A 17,700-nucleotide genomic window follows, 5' to 3' on the forward strand; every position below is an offset into this window, starting at 1 on the left:
GGCTCTCTGTCAAAAATAAGTATAAAGAATGGAACAAGATGGGTGCCCCCCCAGTCTCCTGTAGTTTTTGTTCTCACAATGGAGCTGCCTGCACAGGCTGTTTGGTTGAATAAGCAGATATTGGCTATAGATATTGGGGGGAAACCCTATCGGTTGAATAGATACAAGCTCTCCTGCTGTATTCATCCTCGGAGACAGAAAGATATTCAGTACCAAGTATAATCCTGACAGCGTATCAGAAGGATTCATTTCAAGTTAATTATAATCTTCTTTTAAAGAGATTTACAGAGGAGCTCAGAGGATAGAAGATATTAAATCTCCCGGGTCGGGAGCGACATTTAAGATGTTTAGGCGGCTAAGATTTTTAGATTTCTATCGGACATTATCATGTTACTTAATAATTATTTTTCAGCAGGTACAGAGTATATTATATCTATTAATCTGGGCTGTAAATAAAAAACAATGAATAGCGTTCTTTACACTGTACAGACTTGATCAGGTATGGGGGTCTGGGGGGTCTGGGTGGTCCAGATTTAAAGGGGTACTCCGCTGCTCGGCGTATAGAACAAAATGTTCCAAATGCTTAGAGCCGGCGCCGGGAGCTCGTGATGTCATAGCCCCGCCCCTTGTGATGTCACACCCGCCCCCTCAATGCAAGTCTATGGGAGGGGGCGTGACGGCTGCCACGCCCCCTCCCATAGACTGGCATTGAGGGGGCAGGGCAGACTATGATTTCACAAGCTCCCGGCGCCGGCTCTAAGCATTCTGAACATTTTGTGGGGTACTATACAGTCAACATTAGTCCCACAACTACAAGCATGGCGGGATATACCCTATTCATCTTCATTGGCTGCTCGCCTCCTTCTGAAGGAATGTAAAGAGAGAGTTCAGATCTCATGGTGTTGGCGTCTATAAAGGCTCGGGGGAGTGTATCATTCTAGGGAACCCGAAAGGAGTTGAGGTTGTTGGAGTCCCTCTCCCTTACAATATATAGAAGCATAAGTCCCTAATTTATATTATTATTATTATTTTTTTTTTTAAATGAGATAAAAAGGAATAGAAATTGAGAAAAAGTTAAAACGGTACATTTACCTGTGTAGAATCAAGACCTTATTAAGGTGGTACTATACCCCAGATAGGCTGGCAGGTAAGTATCCAGGATGATAATACACTTGTCTGCGGGGATGCAGCTACAAAGGATCTCTTCTCCTCCATGTACCATGGGCATGTCCGCCAGTAAGGACCCTATGGGTCCATCAGCTTGCCATACGTAATGTCTTCCAATGGTTTGTTTTGATGTTTTTTTGTTTTTTTTTTCCTTTTTATGTGAATTATGTCAATAAAAAAATGAAGGAATAAATAAAATAATAATAATAATAAAAATATATATATATAGTTTACAATATTTTTATATATTTTATAATATATAATGTTTTTTTTAAATAAATCTTTCAATTTGTTCTTCCTCCAGGATGCAGATTACTCATTACCCCCTGGTGCTGCTCCAGGACCTGCTGCTAACTCTGTTGCAAAACTTCAGGATGCCCTAGTAAACAAGGTAAAAATGACACAAACCTTTCTGGCTCACAAAATGTCTAGACTGTCGGGGTTTTTGTTATAATAAAGTTCCAGTACAGACTTTATCTGTAATAAAAACGAATTAGACTCATTCCATTATTCCCAGACTTATTGATGTCTTGTTGGCCCTTATTTTAGGCGGGTCTTACACAATCCATACCCATGCTGAGAAGAGATCACCACCTACAGCAAGGCATAGGACTAAACCCCATGTCATACCCCACTGCCGACCTTACACTAAAGGTAACGCTCTCTTCACCTGCCTCTGTCTGTGGGACATTTTATTCACTTTACTGTATGAGGCCGGGTTCACACCACGGAATCTCTGGCTGAAGTTGTAGTTTTGCAGCAGCCGTTGATCCAAGTTTGCTGGGGGTTTGCAACATTGTAGTCATTTTACTTTCTTTGTAACCTGCAGATGGAGTCTGCCCGCAAGGCCTGGGAAAACTCGCCCAGTTTGCCAGAACAGAGTTCTCCAGCAGGCCCCGGCTCAGGAATACAGCCGCCCTCCAGTGTGGGGACCTCTGCAGGGGTCAATTACAGCTCATTTGGTGGGGTGTCCATGCCTCCCATGCCCGTGGCCTCCGTGGCCCCTTCTCATCCAGGTATGGCCATTCTTAATTCTCCCCAGACCCTAGCAGATACGTCTGGTCCCCCGATTTTCTGTTGCCTTCCTGCTTCTGAGACAAGTGTTTATCGCAGGACCTGCCGATTCAGCCAATCACTGTCCGCGGTGATGAACCGTCTTGACTAGTGATTGGCTGAGCGGCCAGCCTGAATCCATTTTCCTAGGGAACCCTCCTATAATACAACCTGATTCTTTATTGATTCTTCTTAAGATATTTTAATCCCCTTGGTTCACAAATATATATATATATATATATATATATTGTTAAAAATATCTCATCACTTTGTGATTTTAACCACTTAACGGCCACAGACGTATATTTACGTCTGTGGCCGGCTCCCGATCTGTGAAGCACACTCAGAAGGACCCACGGCTAATACCCCACATTGCCGATCAGGCTGATGTCTGGTTTTAACCCTTTAGACACCACAATCAAAGTTGATAGCAGCGTCTAAAATGGGAGAATACACTGCCGGTTAGCTCAGCGGAGCTGTTCGGGACCGCCACAGTTAAATTGCAGCATCCCGAACAGCTGAGAGGACAGCGGGAGGTGTCTTACCTTCTTCCTAGCTGTCCGATCAAAAAAAAAAAATGTGTAAATAAAAACCAGCCTGTGGTATCGCTGCGTGCGTAAATATCCGAACCATAAAAATATATTGTTACTTAAACTGCACCGTCAATGGCGTACGCGCAAAAAAATTCCAAAATAGCGTATTTTTGGTGACTTTTTATACCATAATAAAAAGCGATCAAAAAGTCCAATCAAAACAAAAATGGTACAAGTGCAAAAACTGAAAATATAAGGGGTTAATAATTTCACTATAATATATTATATTTGTGCAAGGGGATTAAAATATTTGAAGGAGAAGCTAGCAGCTCTGACTGTGAGTAGAGCAGTGTTCCCCAACCAGGGTGCCTCCAGCTGTTGCAAAACTACAATTCCCAGCATGCCCGGACAGCTTTCGGCTGTCCGGGCATGCTGGGAGTTGTAGTTTTGCAACAGCTTGAGACACCCTGGTTGGGAAACACTGGAGTAGCGATTGTATGATGTAGTGTAGGATCATTGTGTAATCTGAGTTTTCTGACAGTCATCCATTCTGTCTATGTGATGCTCCAATAGATCCTTCTGACCCTTCACTATGTACTCAGAAGGGACGTGAGGAGATTGAATTTACTGATAGACTTTACTGTAACCAATATAAAATCCTCTTCAGGTTTACAGAGTTTTATCTTCTAACAAGTTTTTTTTTTTATTTTATTTATTTTTTTTTTGCCTTTCTGCATTTTTTTTAGGTAACCACATTCCCCCTCTGTACCTGGAGAGTCACATGTTTGCAGGGCAGCCGCGCCTGGTCCAGCAGACCATACCTCAGCAGCAGGGATACCAGCAGGTCTGTACTTACCTCATGACTCTCTTATCAGCCTCTGTGATGTTTCAATAGATCCTGCTGACTCTTCACTATGTACTCAGAAGGGACGTGAGGAGACGTTGTGTCTGAGAGGCTGATAAATATATAATGCATCTGATCTTATCATGTGAGGTTTGGCGTTTACCTAGGGTGTCATGCCGGTCCTCTGGACAATGACAGTGCCTTTCAGCCTGGCCGTAAATCAATTAGAATTACTCAATGTATCCTTTCTGGCCTGGATGATGGACACAGCTGAATTAAAGGGGTATTCCATCCCCTACATCTGACCTCTGGGACCCTCCACGATCTCAAGATTGGGTCCTTTATTGTCCCTGCTGTAGGGTCGGCACACACTCCATGCCAATAGACCAGTGTCCTCCAACCAGTGTGCCACCAGCGATTGCAAAACTACAAATCCTGAGAACAAAATGCATCTTCTGTCCTGATGGGCTTCGTGACAATGCATCAGTGCGGTCAACAGGTGTCTGTCTTGTCATTGTTTCCCAACCAGAATGCCTTCAGCTATTGCAAAACTACAACACCCAGCATGTCTAGACAGCCAAAGCCTGTCCTGGCATCCTGGGAGTTGTGGTTTTGCAACATCTGGGAGGTCCACAGGTTGGAGACCGCTGGTCTAGACTATGCCGGCATGCAGAGAGTTGCAGTTTTGCAACAGCTGGAGACACACTGGTCTATGGGAACACTGGAGATAACCCAGCGCTGTCGCTAGATGATACCTTTTAAGGGCTTAAAGGGGTATTCCCGTGAAAAAAATTTTTTTCATACCAACTGGCTCCAGAAAGTTGAACAGATTTGTAAATTACTTCTATTAAAAAAAATCTTAATCCTACCAGTACTTATCAGCTGCTGAAGTTGAGTTGTTCTTTTCTGTCTGACAACAGTGCATTCTGCTGACTGGTAGGATTAAGATTTTTTTTAATAGAAGCAATTTACAAATCTGTTTAACTTTCTGGAGCCAATTTATATAGAAATTTTTTTTTTTTCACAGGAATACCCCTTTTAAAGGACAACTGTAGTGCTAGACTTATATATATCCCTGTACCCGGGCCTCAAAAATAAACAAAATTAAACTTACTCACCTTCCTACGAGCCCCCGTTGGTCCGGCACAGGCCTCGCGGTCCACCGGTGCGGACCTCGTTCAACTTCCTGTGGATGCCGCAGAGCCATGGGCTTATCACCGGCCGCAGTTATGTCCAGCCCCGGCTGGTGATAGGCTGAGCGCACTGTCATGTAAGGAGCTCTCGTCGGCTTCTTACAGGTCAGTAAGCTCAACCAATCACCGGCCGGGGCGGGACATCCCTGCGGCCGGTGATACGCCGACGGCTCTGCGGCGTCCCCGTCCTCAGGAAGTTGAACGAGGTTCGCACTGCTGGACCGTGAGGCCTGTGCCGGACCAACGGGGGCTCGTAGGAATGTGAGTTAAAGTTTATTTTTTGTTTTTGAGGCCCGGGCACAGGGATATATAAAAGTCTAGCACTACAGTTGTCCTTTAAATTACCCCTGTAAAGGGGTTTTCTCACAAAAGACCAGTGTTTCCCAACCAGGGTGCCTGCAGCTGTTGCAAAACTACAATTCCCAGCATGCCCGGACAGCCTTTGGCTGTCCGGGCATGCTGGCAGTTGTAGTATTGCAACAGCTGCAGGCACCCTGGTTAGGAAACATTACAATAGACATACATGACAACATTTGGATAGACATTGTCTGGCTGCTGGGGCCACCACTAACCACCCCCCCATTCTGTCAGCATGCATTCAGACTTAGTATGTGCAACGTGTTTTATTTCCATGTATACTCACCTTTCCTCTGTTTTTGTGCTGTCCAACAGGCTGCAGCTGCCCAGCAGATCCCCATGTCTCTCCACACATCGCTCCAAGCGCAGGCTCAGCTGAGTATGAGAGGAGGACTCCCTGTATCCCAGTCACAAGAAATGTACAGCTCCATGCAACCCTTTAGGTAAGGCATCCATCCATTCTATAGACTCCTCCCACTACAGGTAGGGTTGCCACCTGGCCGGTATTTTACCAGCACAGACTGTATTTTGGCCACCCTGCCGGTATTTTTATATTAAAAATACCGGCCATGCAATGGCCGGTATTTATCCAACCAATCCTCCAACTCCCATAATGTTGTGCTACAATCTATACCAGTGTTTCCCAACCAGGGGTGCCTCCAGCTGTTGCAAAACTACAACTCCCAGCATGCTGGGAGTTGTAGTTTTGCAACAGCTGGAGGTGCCCCTGGTTGGGAAACACTGACATATACTACTATATATATATATATATATATATATATATATATATATATATATATATATATATATATATATATATATATATATAAAATATATAAATATATAAATATATAAATATATATATAAATATATATATAAATTTTTTTTTTTTTTTTATATATTTATTTATTTTCCAACATGCTGGGAGTTGTAGTTTTCATTTGGGGCAGCTGCTGAGCCACAGGCTGTATCAGGGCATGCTTGTTAGTGACTTACTGCAACTCCGAATTTAATTAAAAAATAAGAGTGATCAAAAAGTCACATCAAATAAAAATGGTCCTGTTAAAAACTACAGATTGGGGCGGAAAAAAGGAGTCCTCGTGCAGGTTCATATAAAGAGAAATAAAAGTTATAGGGGTCAGAAAAGGGCAAAATTTCCCCCGCATATGTGTATCCTGTGATGTCATGCATATATAAATTATGCAAATTAGCATGGCTGGTATTTTTTATTTTTTTGCAAGGAAGGTGGCGACCCTAACTACAGGGTGTAATTACTTATTGTCCACCGTGTAGTATTCTGCACCAACAATGCTGTATACACTTTGTGCCCCCAGGTCCCAGGTGTATATGCATCCCAGCCTGTCACAGCCCAGCGCTATGGTTCTGACCAGCGGCACAGGACTCAAGCCTCAGTACTCGCCCTTTCCTGGCATGCAGCCTCTGGAGATGGTGAAGACGCAGGCGGCTTCTCCTTATCAGCCTCTGAGCGGGAGTCAGCAGCTGGTGTATGAAAGTCAGCTGAACCAGGCCGCAGGTATGGGAGCCTCCCAGATGATGGACTCCCCGCTCACACAGGTGTGTATGAACCATTCACTTCAATTCAACCACCTTACAGGGGATTTTAAAAACAGAGCTAATTTCTTTCAAAAATCAGCACCACTCCTGTCCTCATTTTGCGTGTGGTATTGCAGCTTAGTACTATTGAATTAAAAGGAGCCAAGTTGTAATACCAGACACAACCTGATGACAGGTGTGGTGCTCTGTTTTTCTGTTCCCGGATCAGTGTTTTCCAACTAGGTTGCCTCCAGCTGTTGCAAAAGTACAACTCCCAGCATGCCTGGACAGCCAGAGGCTGTCCGGGCATGCTGGGAGTTGTAGTTTTGCAACAGCTGGAGGCGCCCTGGTTGGGAAAAACTGCTATACTCACAATCAGAGCTGCTAGCTTCTCCTTCACAAAGTGATTAGATATTTTTAACAATACCACTAGCCTTCGGCTGCCTAGGCATGCTGGGAGTTGTAGTTTTGCAACAGCTGGAGGCACCCTGGTTGGGAAACACTGTCCTGGATAGCCCCTTTTTAATGGCAAGGATTCTACGTGTTTCACATTAACCCTTTCTATGTTACAGCTAACCATGCCAATGGCCGGCTCTCAGCTTGGGATGCCCCGGTATAGCTCTGGACAGCAGCCCATGCTTCTGCCGCAGTCCATTCAGATCCCACAGGGACAGAACATGCCGGTGGGCGCCCCCCGGAGGATGCAGCCTTCACATCTGACTGCAAGTAGAGAAGTGAGTAAGATTTTATGCTTGTAATGGTTGGGGAGGGGGTTTATATTTTGGTTTTAGTGGAACATTTAGAATTCATTTGTTTCCTCTCCAGTCCTCTCAGATGGAGATGAAGGGATTCCATTTCACAGAAGGCAAGCAGAGTATGCAGACCACCGCCTCTGTGCAAGCACAGCACTCATATCGGTAAGACCCCGGCCCCTTCTCTACTTCAGCCACTGCATGTAACTGCCCCCCACATGGGGTAAGACCTGTCACAGGGGCAGCTCGCTCATGTGTCCGCTTGGCCTGGTTGAGTCTTGTTTTTTTTGTCCATGTGGAATGGTTGATGGTTTTGTTTGTTTTGTTGCATGCAAGTTATGACTTTTTTTTTTTTTACCTTTTTATACCTTTTGGCTGAAAGTGGTAATTTTAGTAAAGCCGCAGTGTTAAGCAGGTGGAGTCTACACTTTACGGCAGGATGTTAAAGGTGATCTGCAGCCATAGACACTTATCCCCTGTCCGTAGGATGAGGGATAAGTGTCTGATCGTGTGTGGGGTCCAAACGCTGGGACCCCCCATGATCTCCTGTATGGGGCCCTGGCTCTGCCGCAGCTCTCCTGTGCAGGAGATGGATAGGGGATAAGTTATAGATCGCGGGGGGTCCCACCACTGGGACCTCCCGCGATCTTCTGAACAGGGCCCTGGCATTCTGCCAGAAGCGGCTGTTCAGACCCCTCCAGGAAGCTGTGGCCGATACATGGGGGGGGACATGTTGGCCGCCGTTCCGTGTGGGGGTCAGCACTCCCGCTTCCAGCAGACTGCCGGGGCCCCGTTCAGGAGATCGTAGGGGGTCCCAGCCCCCCCCCCCCCCCCCCCCCCCCCCGTAATCTATTACTTATTCCCTATCCTTTGGATAGGAGATAACTTATCTTTCACAACAGAACTTCTTTAAGCGGTCTCCCAAGCTTGTGCAAAACTACAACTCCCAGCATGCCCTGACAGCTGTTGGCTGTCTGGGCATGCTGGGTGTTGTAGTTTTGCACCCTCTGGGGGCACACTAGTTGGAAAACTTTGACCTATACATTATATACAGGTGGTCTAAGTGTTCTCATTCACTAACGGCAAACAGAGATCTTTCACATTAGATCAGTTAGAAAGATGCCGTATTTCTCATTTCACAATAAAACCAAAAAATCAATTTCATGATAGATGTTACGGGTTTGCGGCACAGACTACAGACGCCGTAAATGCGCATCGGTTTACAGTACAATACATATGAACATGTCATCCAGATGTAAGGGAATTTCTCATCCGGCTCGATTGGGGGACACAGAGACCGTGGGTATATGCTGCTTCCACTAGGAGGCGCTGACACTAGGCTACAAAAGAAGTCGGCCCCTCCCAGCAGGATATACTCCGCCCACTGACTCTGATCTAAGTTTTAGCTTCGTGTCTGTAGGAGGCAGTCACAGGTCGGGAGCTCCCCAGACCTGGTCTTTTATTTTCTTATTTTTTAGTTTAGGGACGTTTTATATCGATTTTGATTTTTCTTCCTTTTATTTCTATCTTTTTAGGTGGGGGGCTCAGGAGCATAGCGCTCACTGTTCACCTATTTGCAAAGGGGCACAGGATAATAAGGCTCCTTCCTTCAAGGCCCGTCCCTCCTGGAAGTTGGATAAAAGTTCCGGCCGTTTTGCGGCCAAGTCAGGCACCCGTAATCCTTCCTCCGCCTGGTTGGACGCCGCCACCCCGAACATTCTTTTCAGGTGGGAGGTCGTTTGTCCCTGTTCCGGGACACTTGGTCCGCCCACGTGCAGGACTCTTAGGTCCAAAATGTCGTTTCCGACGGCTATGGGATAGAGTTTGCTTTCCTTCCAAGGGATCACTTTTTTTTATTTTATTTCCCCCCTCCCCCCCCTCCTCGTTCCCCTTCCTTGGCAGCGGCTTTTGGGGGTCGCGCTTCGGACCCTTCTCGTTCAGGGAGTGATCGTCCCAGTTCCTCCCAAGGAGTGTTTTTTGGGGTTCTATTCAAACCTGTTAGTCATCCCCAAGAAAGGGGGTTCCGTCTGCCTGATCCGGGATCTGAAGCTTCTCAACCTTCACCTCCTCCTGCGTAATTTCCATATGGAGTCTCTCCGTTCTGCGGTTGCATCCATGGATCAAGGGGAGTTTCTTTCTTCGGTGGATATCAGAGACGCTTACCTTCACATCCCCATTTCTCCGTTCCGGAGGGCCGTTTTCAGTTTGTGGCCCGCCCTTTTGGCCTGCCACAGCACTAAGAGTCTTCACCTAGGTCCTGGCGGCAGTGATTGCCATCCTGCGAGCCCAGGGTGTGTCAGTGATCCCCCTACCCGGACGACCTTCTGGACAAAGCTCAGAATCGGGAGAGTCTCCAAAGTCCAACCGGATTCCCTCCCAGTCTCTGATCTTCTTAGGACTCCAGTTCGGCACGGCGACTGCCCAGATTCGGCTCCTGCCCAACAAGCACCGCGCTCTGTCAACAGGAGTTTGTCTTCTCCATCGTCCTGTTACAGTTTCCATTCGGTTCTGCATGGAAGTCCTCGGTCGGATGGTGGCGACCATGGAGGCCGTTCCCTTTGCCCAGTTTCATTGTTGTCCTCTTCAAATTTCTCTTCTGTCCTGGTGGGACAAGTCTCCGTTATCCCTCGATCGCAGGATTATTCTTCCTCCTAGGACTCGCCAGTCTCTCCTGTGGTGGCTTCGGTCCTGTCTTCTTCGACAGGGGCGATCCTATCTGTCCCTCCACTGGCAGGTCATCACAACGGATATCAGTCTCAGAGGCTGGGGGGGAGTTTTCAGGGATCGGACGTTCCAGGGCCGTTGGTCCTCCCAGGAAGCTCTCCTCCCCATCAACTTCCTGGAAGTTCGGGCAATTTACCTTTTTGTCTCCTCCATTGGGAGCACCTTCTCCAGGACCGCTCTGTTTGTGTCCAGTCTGAGAACTCCACAGCTGTGGCATATATTAATCACCAAGGCGGCACTTGTAGGCCCGCAGCGATGGCCGAGGTCTCCAGGATCCTTCTCTAGGCGGAACTCAGAGTTCCCTCCATCTCCGCAATTCACATTCCAGGAGTGGAAAATTGGGAAGCAAACTTCCTCAGCCGCTCATTGGCCGACCCCGGCGAGTGTTTTCTTCATCCAGAGGTGTTTGCGGAGATCTGCAACCTCTGGGGCACTCCGGATATGGACCTCTTTGTGTCCCACCACAACCAGAAAGTTCGTTGCGAAGTCCCGGGATCCCTTGGCCCTAGCTGTGATCCCCTGGTCGCATGTCTTCCTCCCCTATCTCTTCCTTCCTCTTCCTCTCCTTCCCAGGGTCCTGAGGAAGCTCAAAGTGGAGGGCATCCCCGCCATTCTCATGGCTCCGGACTGTCCCAGGCCAGCGTGGTATGCCGACTTGGTTCGACTAGTGGACGACGTACCACTGCGCCTCCCAGTTCGTCCTGACCTGCTCTCTCCGGGTCCCCTTTGCCACCCCAATTTACTAGTTGCTGCATTAGTTGCTGCATTTGGCGGTTGAGACCACGGTGCTGAGAGCCAGGGGGTTCTCTCCCTAAGTGATCCGCACAACGATCAAGGCGCGCAAGCCTTCCTCTGCGAAGACTTATCACTGTACTTGGCGGTCCTATTTTCAATGGTGTAAATCTCATTCCTTATCCCCAGTTTTGTTCTCCCTCCCACACCTTCTTTCCTTTTTGAAGTCTGAGCTGGAACAACGCTTGGCTCTAAGTTCCCTTAGGGTCAGGTGTCGGCTCTCTCCATTCTCTTTCAGCATCCCCTGGCGTCCGATCCTCACATCTGCACCTTTCTGCAGGGTGTTTCTCATGCGACTCCACCATACATATCCCCTACTCCCCCATGGGACCTGAATCTAGTTCTCAGTGCCTTGCAGGGTACTCCCTTCGAGCCTCTCTGGGACGTTTCTTTTCGTATCCTTTCCTGGAAGGTGGCCTTCCTCTTTGCGGTCACCTCCATTAGGAGAGTTTCGGAGCTGGCGGTTCTCTCCTGCCGTTCCCCTTACCTGGTTTTACACCAGGACAAAGTTGTTTTCCGTCCGGTCCCATACTTTTTGCCTAAGTTGGTCTCCGCCTTTCACCTAAATGAGGATATCGTCCTTTTGTCCAGCTCCGTCCAATCCCAGGGTCTTGATGTGGTACGGGCCGTTCGGATTTACCTTTCGGTCACTTCTTCCTTTCGCCAGAGTGACTCCTTCTTTGTGCTTACAGAGGGTTGTCGTAAGGGACTTCCTGCTTCGAAGGCGACCATTTCGCGGTGGATCCGTTCTGCCATCTCTGAAGCTTACCGCTGCAAGGGGAAGACTTCTACTTTCAGGGTCTCGGCTCATTCCACTCGTTCTGTCGGGGCCTCCTGGACTCTCCACAACAAGGCATCGGCCTTACAAATCTGTAGGGCGGCTACCTGGTTGTCCTTGCACACGTTTACAAAATTTTATCAGGTGCATAAATTTGCATCCACTGATGCTGGTTTGGGTCGCAAGGTATTGCAGGCGGCTGTGGCCCAGCCTTCCACCGGGGACTGCTTTGGTACGGCCCACAGTCTATATGTGTCCCCCAATGGAGCCAAACAAGAAAAGTAGATTTTTTTGCTTACAGTAAAATCTCTTTCTCGGAGGATCCATTGGGGGACACAGCACCCACCCATTTGTTCTGGTGTCCTTGGTTCGGTTACCTGTCCGAGGGTTGGTTTGGTTAATGTTTGTCTGGTTTCCTCGGACAGTTACTGTTTTTTCTTTCTCTCCTACTGCTCTGGGACTAAACTGATGGCTCAGAGCCTGTGGGCGGGGTATATCCTGCTGGGAGGGGCCAACTTTTTTTATTGCCTAGTGGCAGCGCCTCCTAGTGGCAGCAGCAAACACCCAAGGTCTCTGTGTCCCCAATGGATCCTCCGAGAGAGAATTTACGGTAAGCATAAAAATCTACTTTTTTTTTTCACCCTTTTATGCAAAAGTGCATGCTGCAGATTATATTTTTAAGGTTTTGATGTCAGATGTGTCTGCTGACGTGTGCGCTGTATTTGTGTCTCCTGTGTGTATGTTCTTACGCATGGCCTCACTCCATGTCTGGTCCTCACCTCCATGGCACCAGGTGGTATAAGGCAGGATATGCCTCCACGTAATCGCACATCTCCATCAGTCCTCTCCTCCATCTTTACCTCCCCATAGTCCATGTTCTTGCAGGCTCCAGTAGTTTTGCTTTTGCTCTTTACCTGCTCTCAATCGGTTGCCTTTCATTTTAAGGCCAGCTTCAGCTAGTCCCAGTGGAAAGTCACCAGGACCGGGGCCATCTGCCAACTTGGGACACTATCCTCAACAGGTAAAGTCCTGTGATCAAGTGGCCCTCACTCTTCCATATGTTTGTAGACTTTGTCCATCACTGGATCAGAAGCAGCGGGGGCCCCTCCTGTGAGATCCTGGGGGCCCCTGCTACTAGGGACATTGAGGATGGTGTTGGACAAAGCCTTTACGGACCAGGCCCGGTGGTCGTATATCCTGCCTGCTCAGCTCTGTTTGCATGGAGAATATGTGGTGTCGTGTTGTAGTGACCGGAGTTCCCCTTTAACAGTATGAAAATAAAGTGTTTTGCAACTTTATAACATACTTATTTTTTTCCCCCCCAATTGTTTACCATCTTCAAGATAACTGCTTGCTGGCAGTGAATGGAATCATTTCTGCTCACTGGATGTATTGGTGTTTGTTTTTATTCACCACAAATTCTTACATTTGACACATTCAGGCCGGGTTCACACCACATTTTGCAAGACAGTTCCTGTATCAGGTTTTTGATTTAAAAAAAATTCCTCAAAACCGGACTAAACGGTATCAAAACGTGTGTACAAATTTTAATCCGTATACGGTTTGAAAAATGATGTCGGTTGCATCTGTTTTAAGAAAAAAAAAGTTAACATTTTTAACTTTTCGCTACATTATGAATGAAGTTTCACTTGTTTGATTGAAATTCCAAGAAAAAGACCTGTGCAAAGCCAAAAACCGAATGGTGAAAACCAGAAGGAACCGTACGCACATACAGTTCTGTACAGTTCCCATTGACTCCCATGTTTTAAAAAAATAGAAAATAATAAAAAAAAGTGTACATTTCAATATGGTTTTTCACCCGGACCAAAAACCGTGGTAGGTTAGTTTTGGGTATGGGAAAAAAAACGGACACAGCCTGATGCATCTTTTGGCGTACGGTTTTCAATGGGGAGTCAGTGCATACGGTTTTCAATGGGGAGTCAGTGCATACGGTTTTCAATGGGGAGTCAGTGCATACGGTTTTCAATGGGGAGTCAATGCATACGGTTTTCAATACCGTATATGTATACGAAAAAATAAGAGAGACAGCGCTCCGTGGTGCGGCAAGGGCTGAATAAAAGAAGCGCTTACCGTGATTAGTTACACTCAGCCAAGTGTAACAATGGATATAGGCATGAATAGTAAGGCAACTGCAGCTACTCCACGTCAAAAAGCAGACGGAAAACAAAGGAATCCTCCAATATGGCGACGGGATAGAGAGCGCAGGACACCCAGGTAAAGGAAATGAGGTTTATTCACCCACGATGCTGTATACGGGAACTGTACTGCAAATACGTGTTGTGGACCCAGCCTTATATGATAGGTGATGCTTTGGGAGGTAAACACATCGGCAGCGCATATATCCTGCGCTCATGTTTGTTACAATGTATCGGTCCAGATAAATGCGCTCGTCTTTTACGCTTTACAGTAGATACGATTGTAGCAAACGTTAAACTATGAGGAGGATTAAAGGGGTTGTCCCACCATGTATAAGTTTTAGTGCGACTGGTGGAACCCCCGCAAGCTTCAGAAAGTGGATCTCATAGCTCCCATTGGCAGGAAGTAAACGTGTCTGCGGAGTGCCCCTCCATTCACTGATTATGGGACTTGAGAATATAAGGGTTTAGGACAATCCCCATAGACAATGAGTGGAGCAGAAACTACATTACATTCCAAAGGAAGCTTTGGGTCTCCTTTTCTCAAAACTCTGGGGGTGCCCCTCATGATCGTACATTTATTCCCTATCCCAGTGTTTCCCAACCAGGGTGCCTCCAGGTGTTGCAAAACTACAACTCCCAGCATGCCTGGACAGCCAACGGCTGTCCAGGCATGCTGGGAGTTGTAGTTTTGCAAGATCTGGAGGAACCCTGGTTGAAAAACACTGCCTATCCACTAGAGAGAAATTGTTTGTCGCACCATTAACACATATGTATTAAAGGGGTACTCCAGTGAGAGAATATAAAAAAAAAAAAAAAAAAATTTATACAACAGATTTGTAAATTACTGCTATTAAAAATATAAATCCTTCCAGTACTTATGCGCTGCTGTATGCTCCACAGGTGGTGTATTTCTTTCCAGTCTAACCACAGTGCTCTCTGCTGACACCTCTGTCCATGTCAGGAACTGTCCGGAGCAGGAACAAATCCCCATAGCAAACCTCTCCTGCTCTGGACAGTTCATATTGTCTTTTTATTTTCATACTGTTAAGTCACCTGACTTGGGGTACATTGCAGACCATTAAAGGTCCATGTCAGGAACTGTCCAGAGCAGGAGAGGTTTTTTTATGGGGACAGTTCCTGACATGGACAGTAGTGGCAGCAGAGAGCCATGTGGTCAGACTGGCAAGATTACAGAATTTACAGAAGCTGGTAAGTATTGCAAGACTGGAGATTTTATTTATTTTTTAAGTAAATTACAGAACTATGATTTTCTTTTACCGTTTTATTTGAAGACTTTTTTTTTTTTCCCTCTGGAGCTCCCCTTTAAACCTCTGGATGTAAAGCAGCGTTCCCGTTCGTTAACAGCAAGTGGGGGTCTTGCAGATGGTTGGGATTTGAAACATTTAAAACAGTGCTCCCAACCAGTGTGCCTCTATCTGTTGCAAAATTACAACTCCCAGCATGCCCGGACAGCCAACGGCTGTCCGGGCATGCTGGGAGTTGTAGTTTTGCAACAGCTGGAGGCACACTCGTTGGGAAACCCTGATTTGAAAAGTTGCAAAGGGTCATCTTATACAATTATTAAGACTCCATCTTTACCTTGCCCCTTATTCACTCAAGAACTGGGGGTCTTTTGATCAGTTTGCAGTGTAAACAATTTTGAGGTCTCCCCCCTCCACTGCATTAAAGGGGTACTCCAGTGAAAAACAATTTTATTTTTAAATCAACTGGTGCCAAAAAGTTAAACAGACTTGTAAATTACTTCCATTTAAAAATCTTAATCCTTCCAGTACTTAACAGCTGTTGTATGCTCCACAAGAAGTTGTGTAGTTCTTTCCATTCTGACCCCAGTGCTCTCTGCTGACACCTCTGTCTGTGTCAGGAACTGTCTAGAGCAGGGGGAAAAAAATCCCCATAGCAAACCTCTCCTGCTCTGGACAGTTCCTGACACGGACAGAGGTGGCAGCAGAGAGCACTGTGGTCAGACTGGAAAGAACTACACAACTTCCTGTGGAGTATACAGCAGCTAAGTAATGGTAGGATTAAGATTTTTAAAAGTAATTTACAAATCTGTATAACTTTCTGGTGCCAGTTGATAAATATTTTTTTCTACTGGAGTACCCCTTTAACAAATGTAGTCATCATTAAAGGGGTACTCCTCCCCTAGACATCTTATCCCCTATCTAAAGTATAGGGGATAAGATGTCAGATCGCGGGAGGTCCAGCTGCTGGGGACCCCTGGGATCTGGGCTGTAGCACCCCTCCGTCATTTCGGGCAATACAGGGGCCGGAGCATCGTGACGTCAAGGCCCACCCCTCAATACAGTTCTTTGGGAGGGAGTGGTGGCAGTGACGTCACGAGGGGGTGGAGCCGTGACGTCACGAGGGGGTGGAGCCGTGACGTCACGAGGGGGTGGAGCCGTGACATCACGAGGGGTTGGAGCCGTGACGTCACGAGGGGGTGGAGCCGTGATGTAACGAGGGGTGGAGCCGTGACGTCACGAGGGGGCGGAGCCGTGTCATCACGAGGGGCGGAGCCGTGTCATCACGAGGGGCGGAGCCGTGTCATCACGAGGGGTGGAGCCGTGTCATCACGAGGGGTGGAGCCGTGACATCACAAGGGGCGGAGCCGTGGCATCACCATGCTCCGGCCCCTGTACTGCCCGTCATTACGCACAGAGTGAGATTGCTCTGTGTAGTAATGAAAGCGGGGTGCTACAGCCGAGATCCTGGGGGTACCCAGCAGCGGGACCCCTGCGATCTGACATCTTATCCCCTATCCTTTAGATAGGGGATAAGATGTCTAGGGGCAGAATACCCCCTTTAACCCTATGATGCCTCCCTTACTTAAAATGTCTTGTTTTACCTTTTTTCCCAGCAGGTAAAAGCGAGGACCGATGAGAAGTGCGGCCTGGCGTCCCCCAAACTTCCCGACCAGCCCACTGCCAGTCAGATGAAGCCAGTGCGGACAGGGGCCATCAAGCCTTCGGTGGCGAAATTGGAGGAGAGCGTGGCCTGAGAAGCGGTTCCCGTTTTTTGTTTTTCCTTTGTAAATAACTAGTTCTTATCGCCTCCCACGCACCTCCGTTTTCTCCTCCTGCTCCTTATTTCGGATTCTTCCTCGGTTGAGAGAGCCGCCTCTTCCTCCTCCTACGTTACCTCCACAGTCACACGGACAGGCGGACATTGACCCCCTCTGAAAAACAAAAAAACTTTGGAAAACAAAAAAACAACTACCTGTATCCGCATCCTTAGATTTACTTCTCACCGAACGGACTCCTCCATTGACACAGGAGCGTCGCCTTTTACTTTCGCTGCCCACCCCCCATACATCATGTGACCACACAGTCCGTGATTTGTTGCCGTCTCATGCCCCGGCCCCCCCGCTTCCACATTGTAGCTGACTCAGCAGCGGAGATTTGTATCACTGTTTGTTTAAACTTGTTTTTAAATGACCCTGTTAACCGAACTTTATTTAATGATCATTTCTTTTGTCCTATACATATATATGAGATGACTTTTTGTTTTTTAACCCCTTCCTTGTATTCAGTGATGGATCTACCCCGGTTTGGGAGACAATATGTGTACGTTGCGGCAGAGTGTGAGTGAATCTTGCCGATAATACGGATTTTACACCGGTTTTGCCCTCATCGTTTTTAGGCGTCATTAGTAATGGCGCTTGGATGGGAATTAACGTATTCTTTCCATGTTGTTTGAAGCTGTTGAAAAACTACAATTACCAGCATGCCCTGACAGCTTGCAGCCTCAAGAGCAGTGCTTCCCAACCAAAGTGC

The 17,700-nt window shown here is 47.2% G+C and overlaps 1 protein-coding gene and 2 non-coding genes across 10 annotated transcripts in view; all 3 read left to right on the forward strand.

The window, feature by feature from the left end:
- The window catches only part of PRRC2B (proline rich coiled-coil 2B), a 71,135-nt gene extending 53,435 nt beyond the window's left edge, over positions 1-17,700 (forward strand). For 5 of the 8 annotated variants that reach the window (XM_056538568.1, XM_056538571.1, XM_056538573.1 and 2 more), the window contains 10 exons: positions 1,472-1,558; positions 1,717-1,821; positions 1,997-2,183; positions 3,500-3,597; positions 5,463-5,590; positions 6,482-6,722; positions 7,274-7,435; positions 7,527-7,618; positions 12,693-12,768; positions 16,785-17,700. In XM_056538568.1, the coding sequence (XP_056394543.1) occupies positions 1,472-1,558; positions 1,717-1,821; positions 1,997-2,183; positions 3,500-3,597; positions 5,463-5,590; positions 6,482-6,722; positions 7,274-7,435; positions 7,527-7,618; positions 12,693-12,768; positions 16,785-16,925 (1,317 nt within the window). In that variant the 3' untranslated portion in view covers positions 16,926-17,700. The remainder of the gene's footprint in view (positions 1-1,471; positions 1,559-1,716; positions 1,822-1,996; positions 2,184-3,499; positions 3,598-5,462; positions 5,591-6,481; positions 6,723-7,273; positions 7,436-7,526; positions 7,619-12,692; positions 12,769-16,784) is intronic. The other 3 variants (XM_056538570.1, XM_056538574.1, XM_056538575.1) reach the window with 3 other exon arrangements.
- Positions 3,307-3,388, forward strand: LOC130292195 (small nucleolar RNA SNORD62). The gene has a single exon (XR_008848103.1). It is a non-coding gene; the product is annotated as a small nucleolar RNA SNORD62 (small nucleolar RNA).
- On the forward strand, positions 3,629-3,709 carry LOC130292196 (small nucleolar RNA SNORD62). The gene has a single exon (XR_008848104.1). It is a non-coding gene; the product is annotated as a small nucleolar RNA SNORD62 (small nucleolar RNA).

This window comes from Hyla sarda, chromosome 9, assembly GCF_029499605.1.
Source record: "Hyla sarda isolate aHylSar1 chromosome 9, aHylSar1.hap1, whole genome shotgun sequence".
In the NCBI taxonomy this organism is placed as follows: domain Eukaryota; kingdom Metazoa; phylum Chordata; class Amphibia; order Anura; family Hylidae; genus Hyla; species Hyla sarda.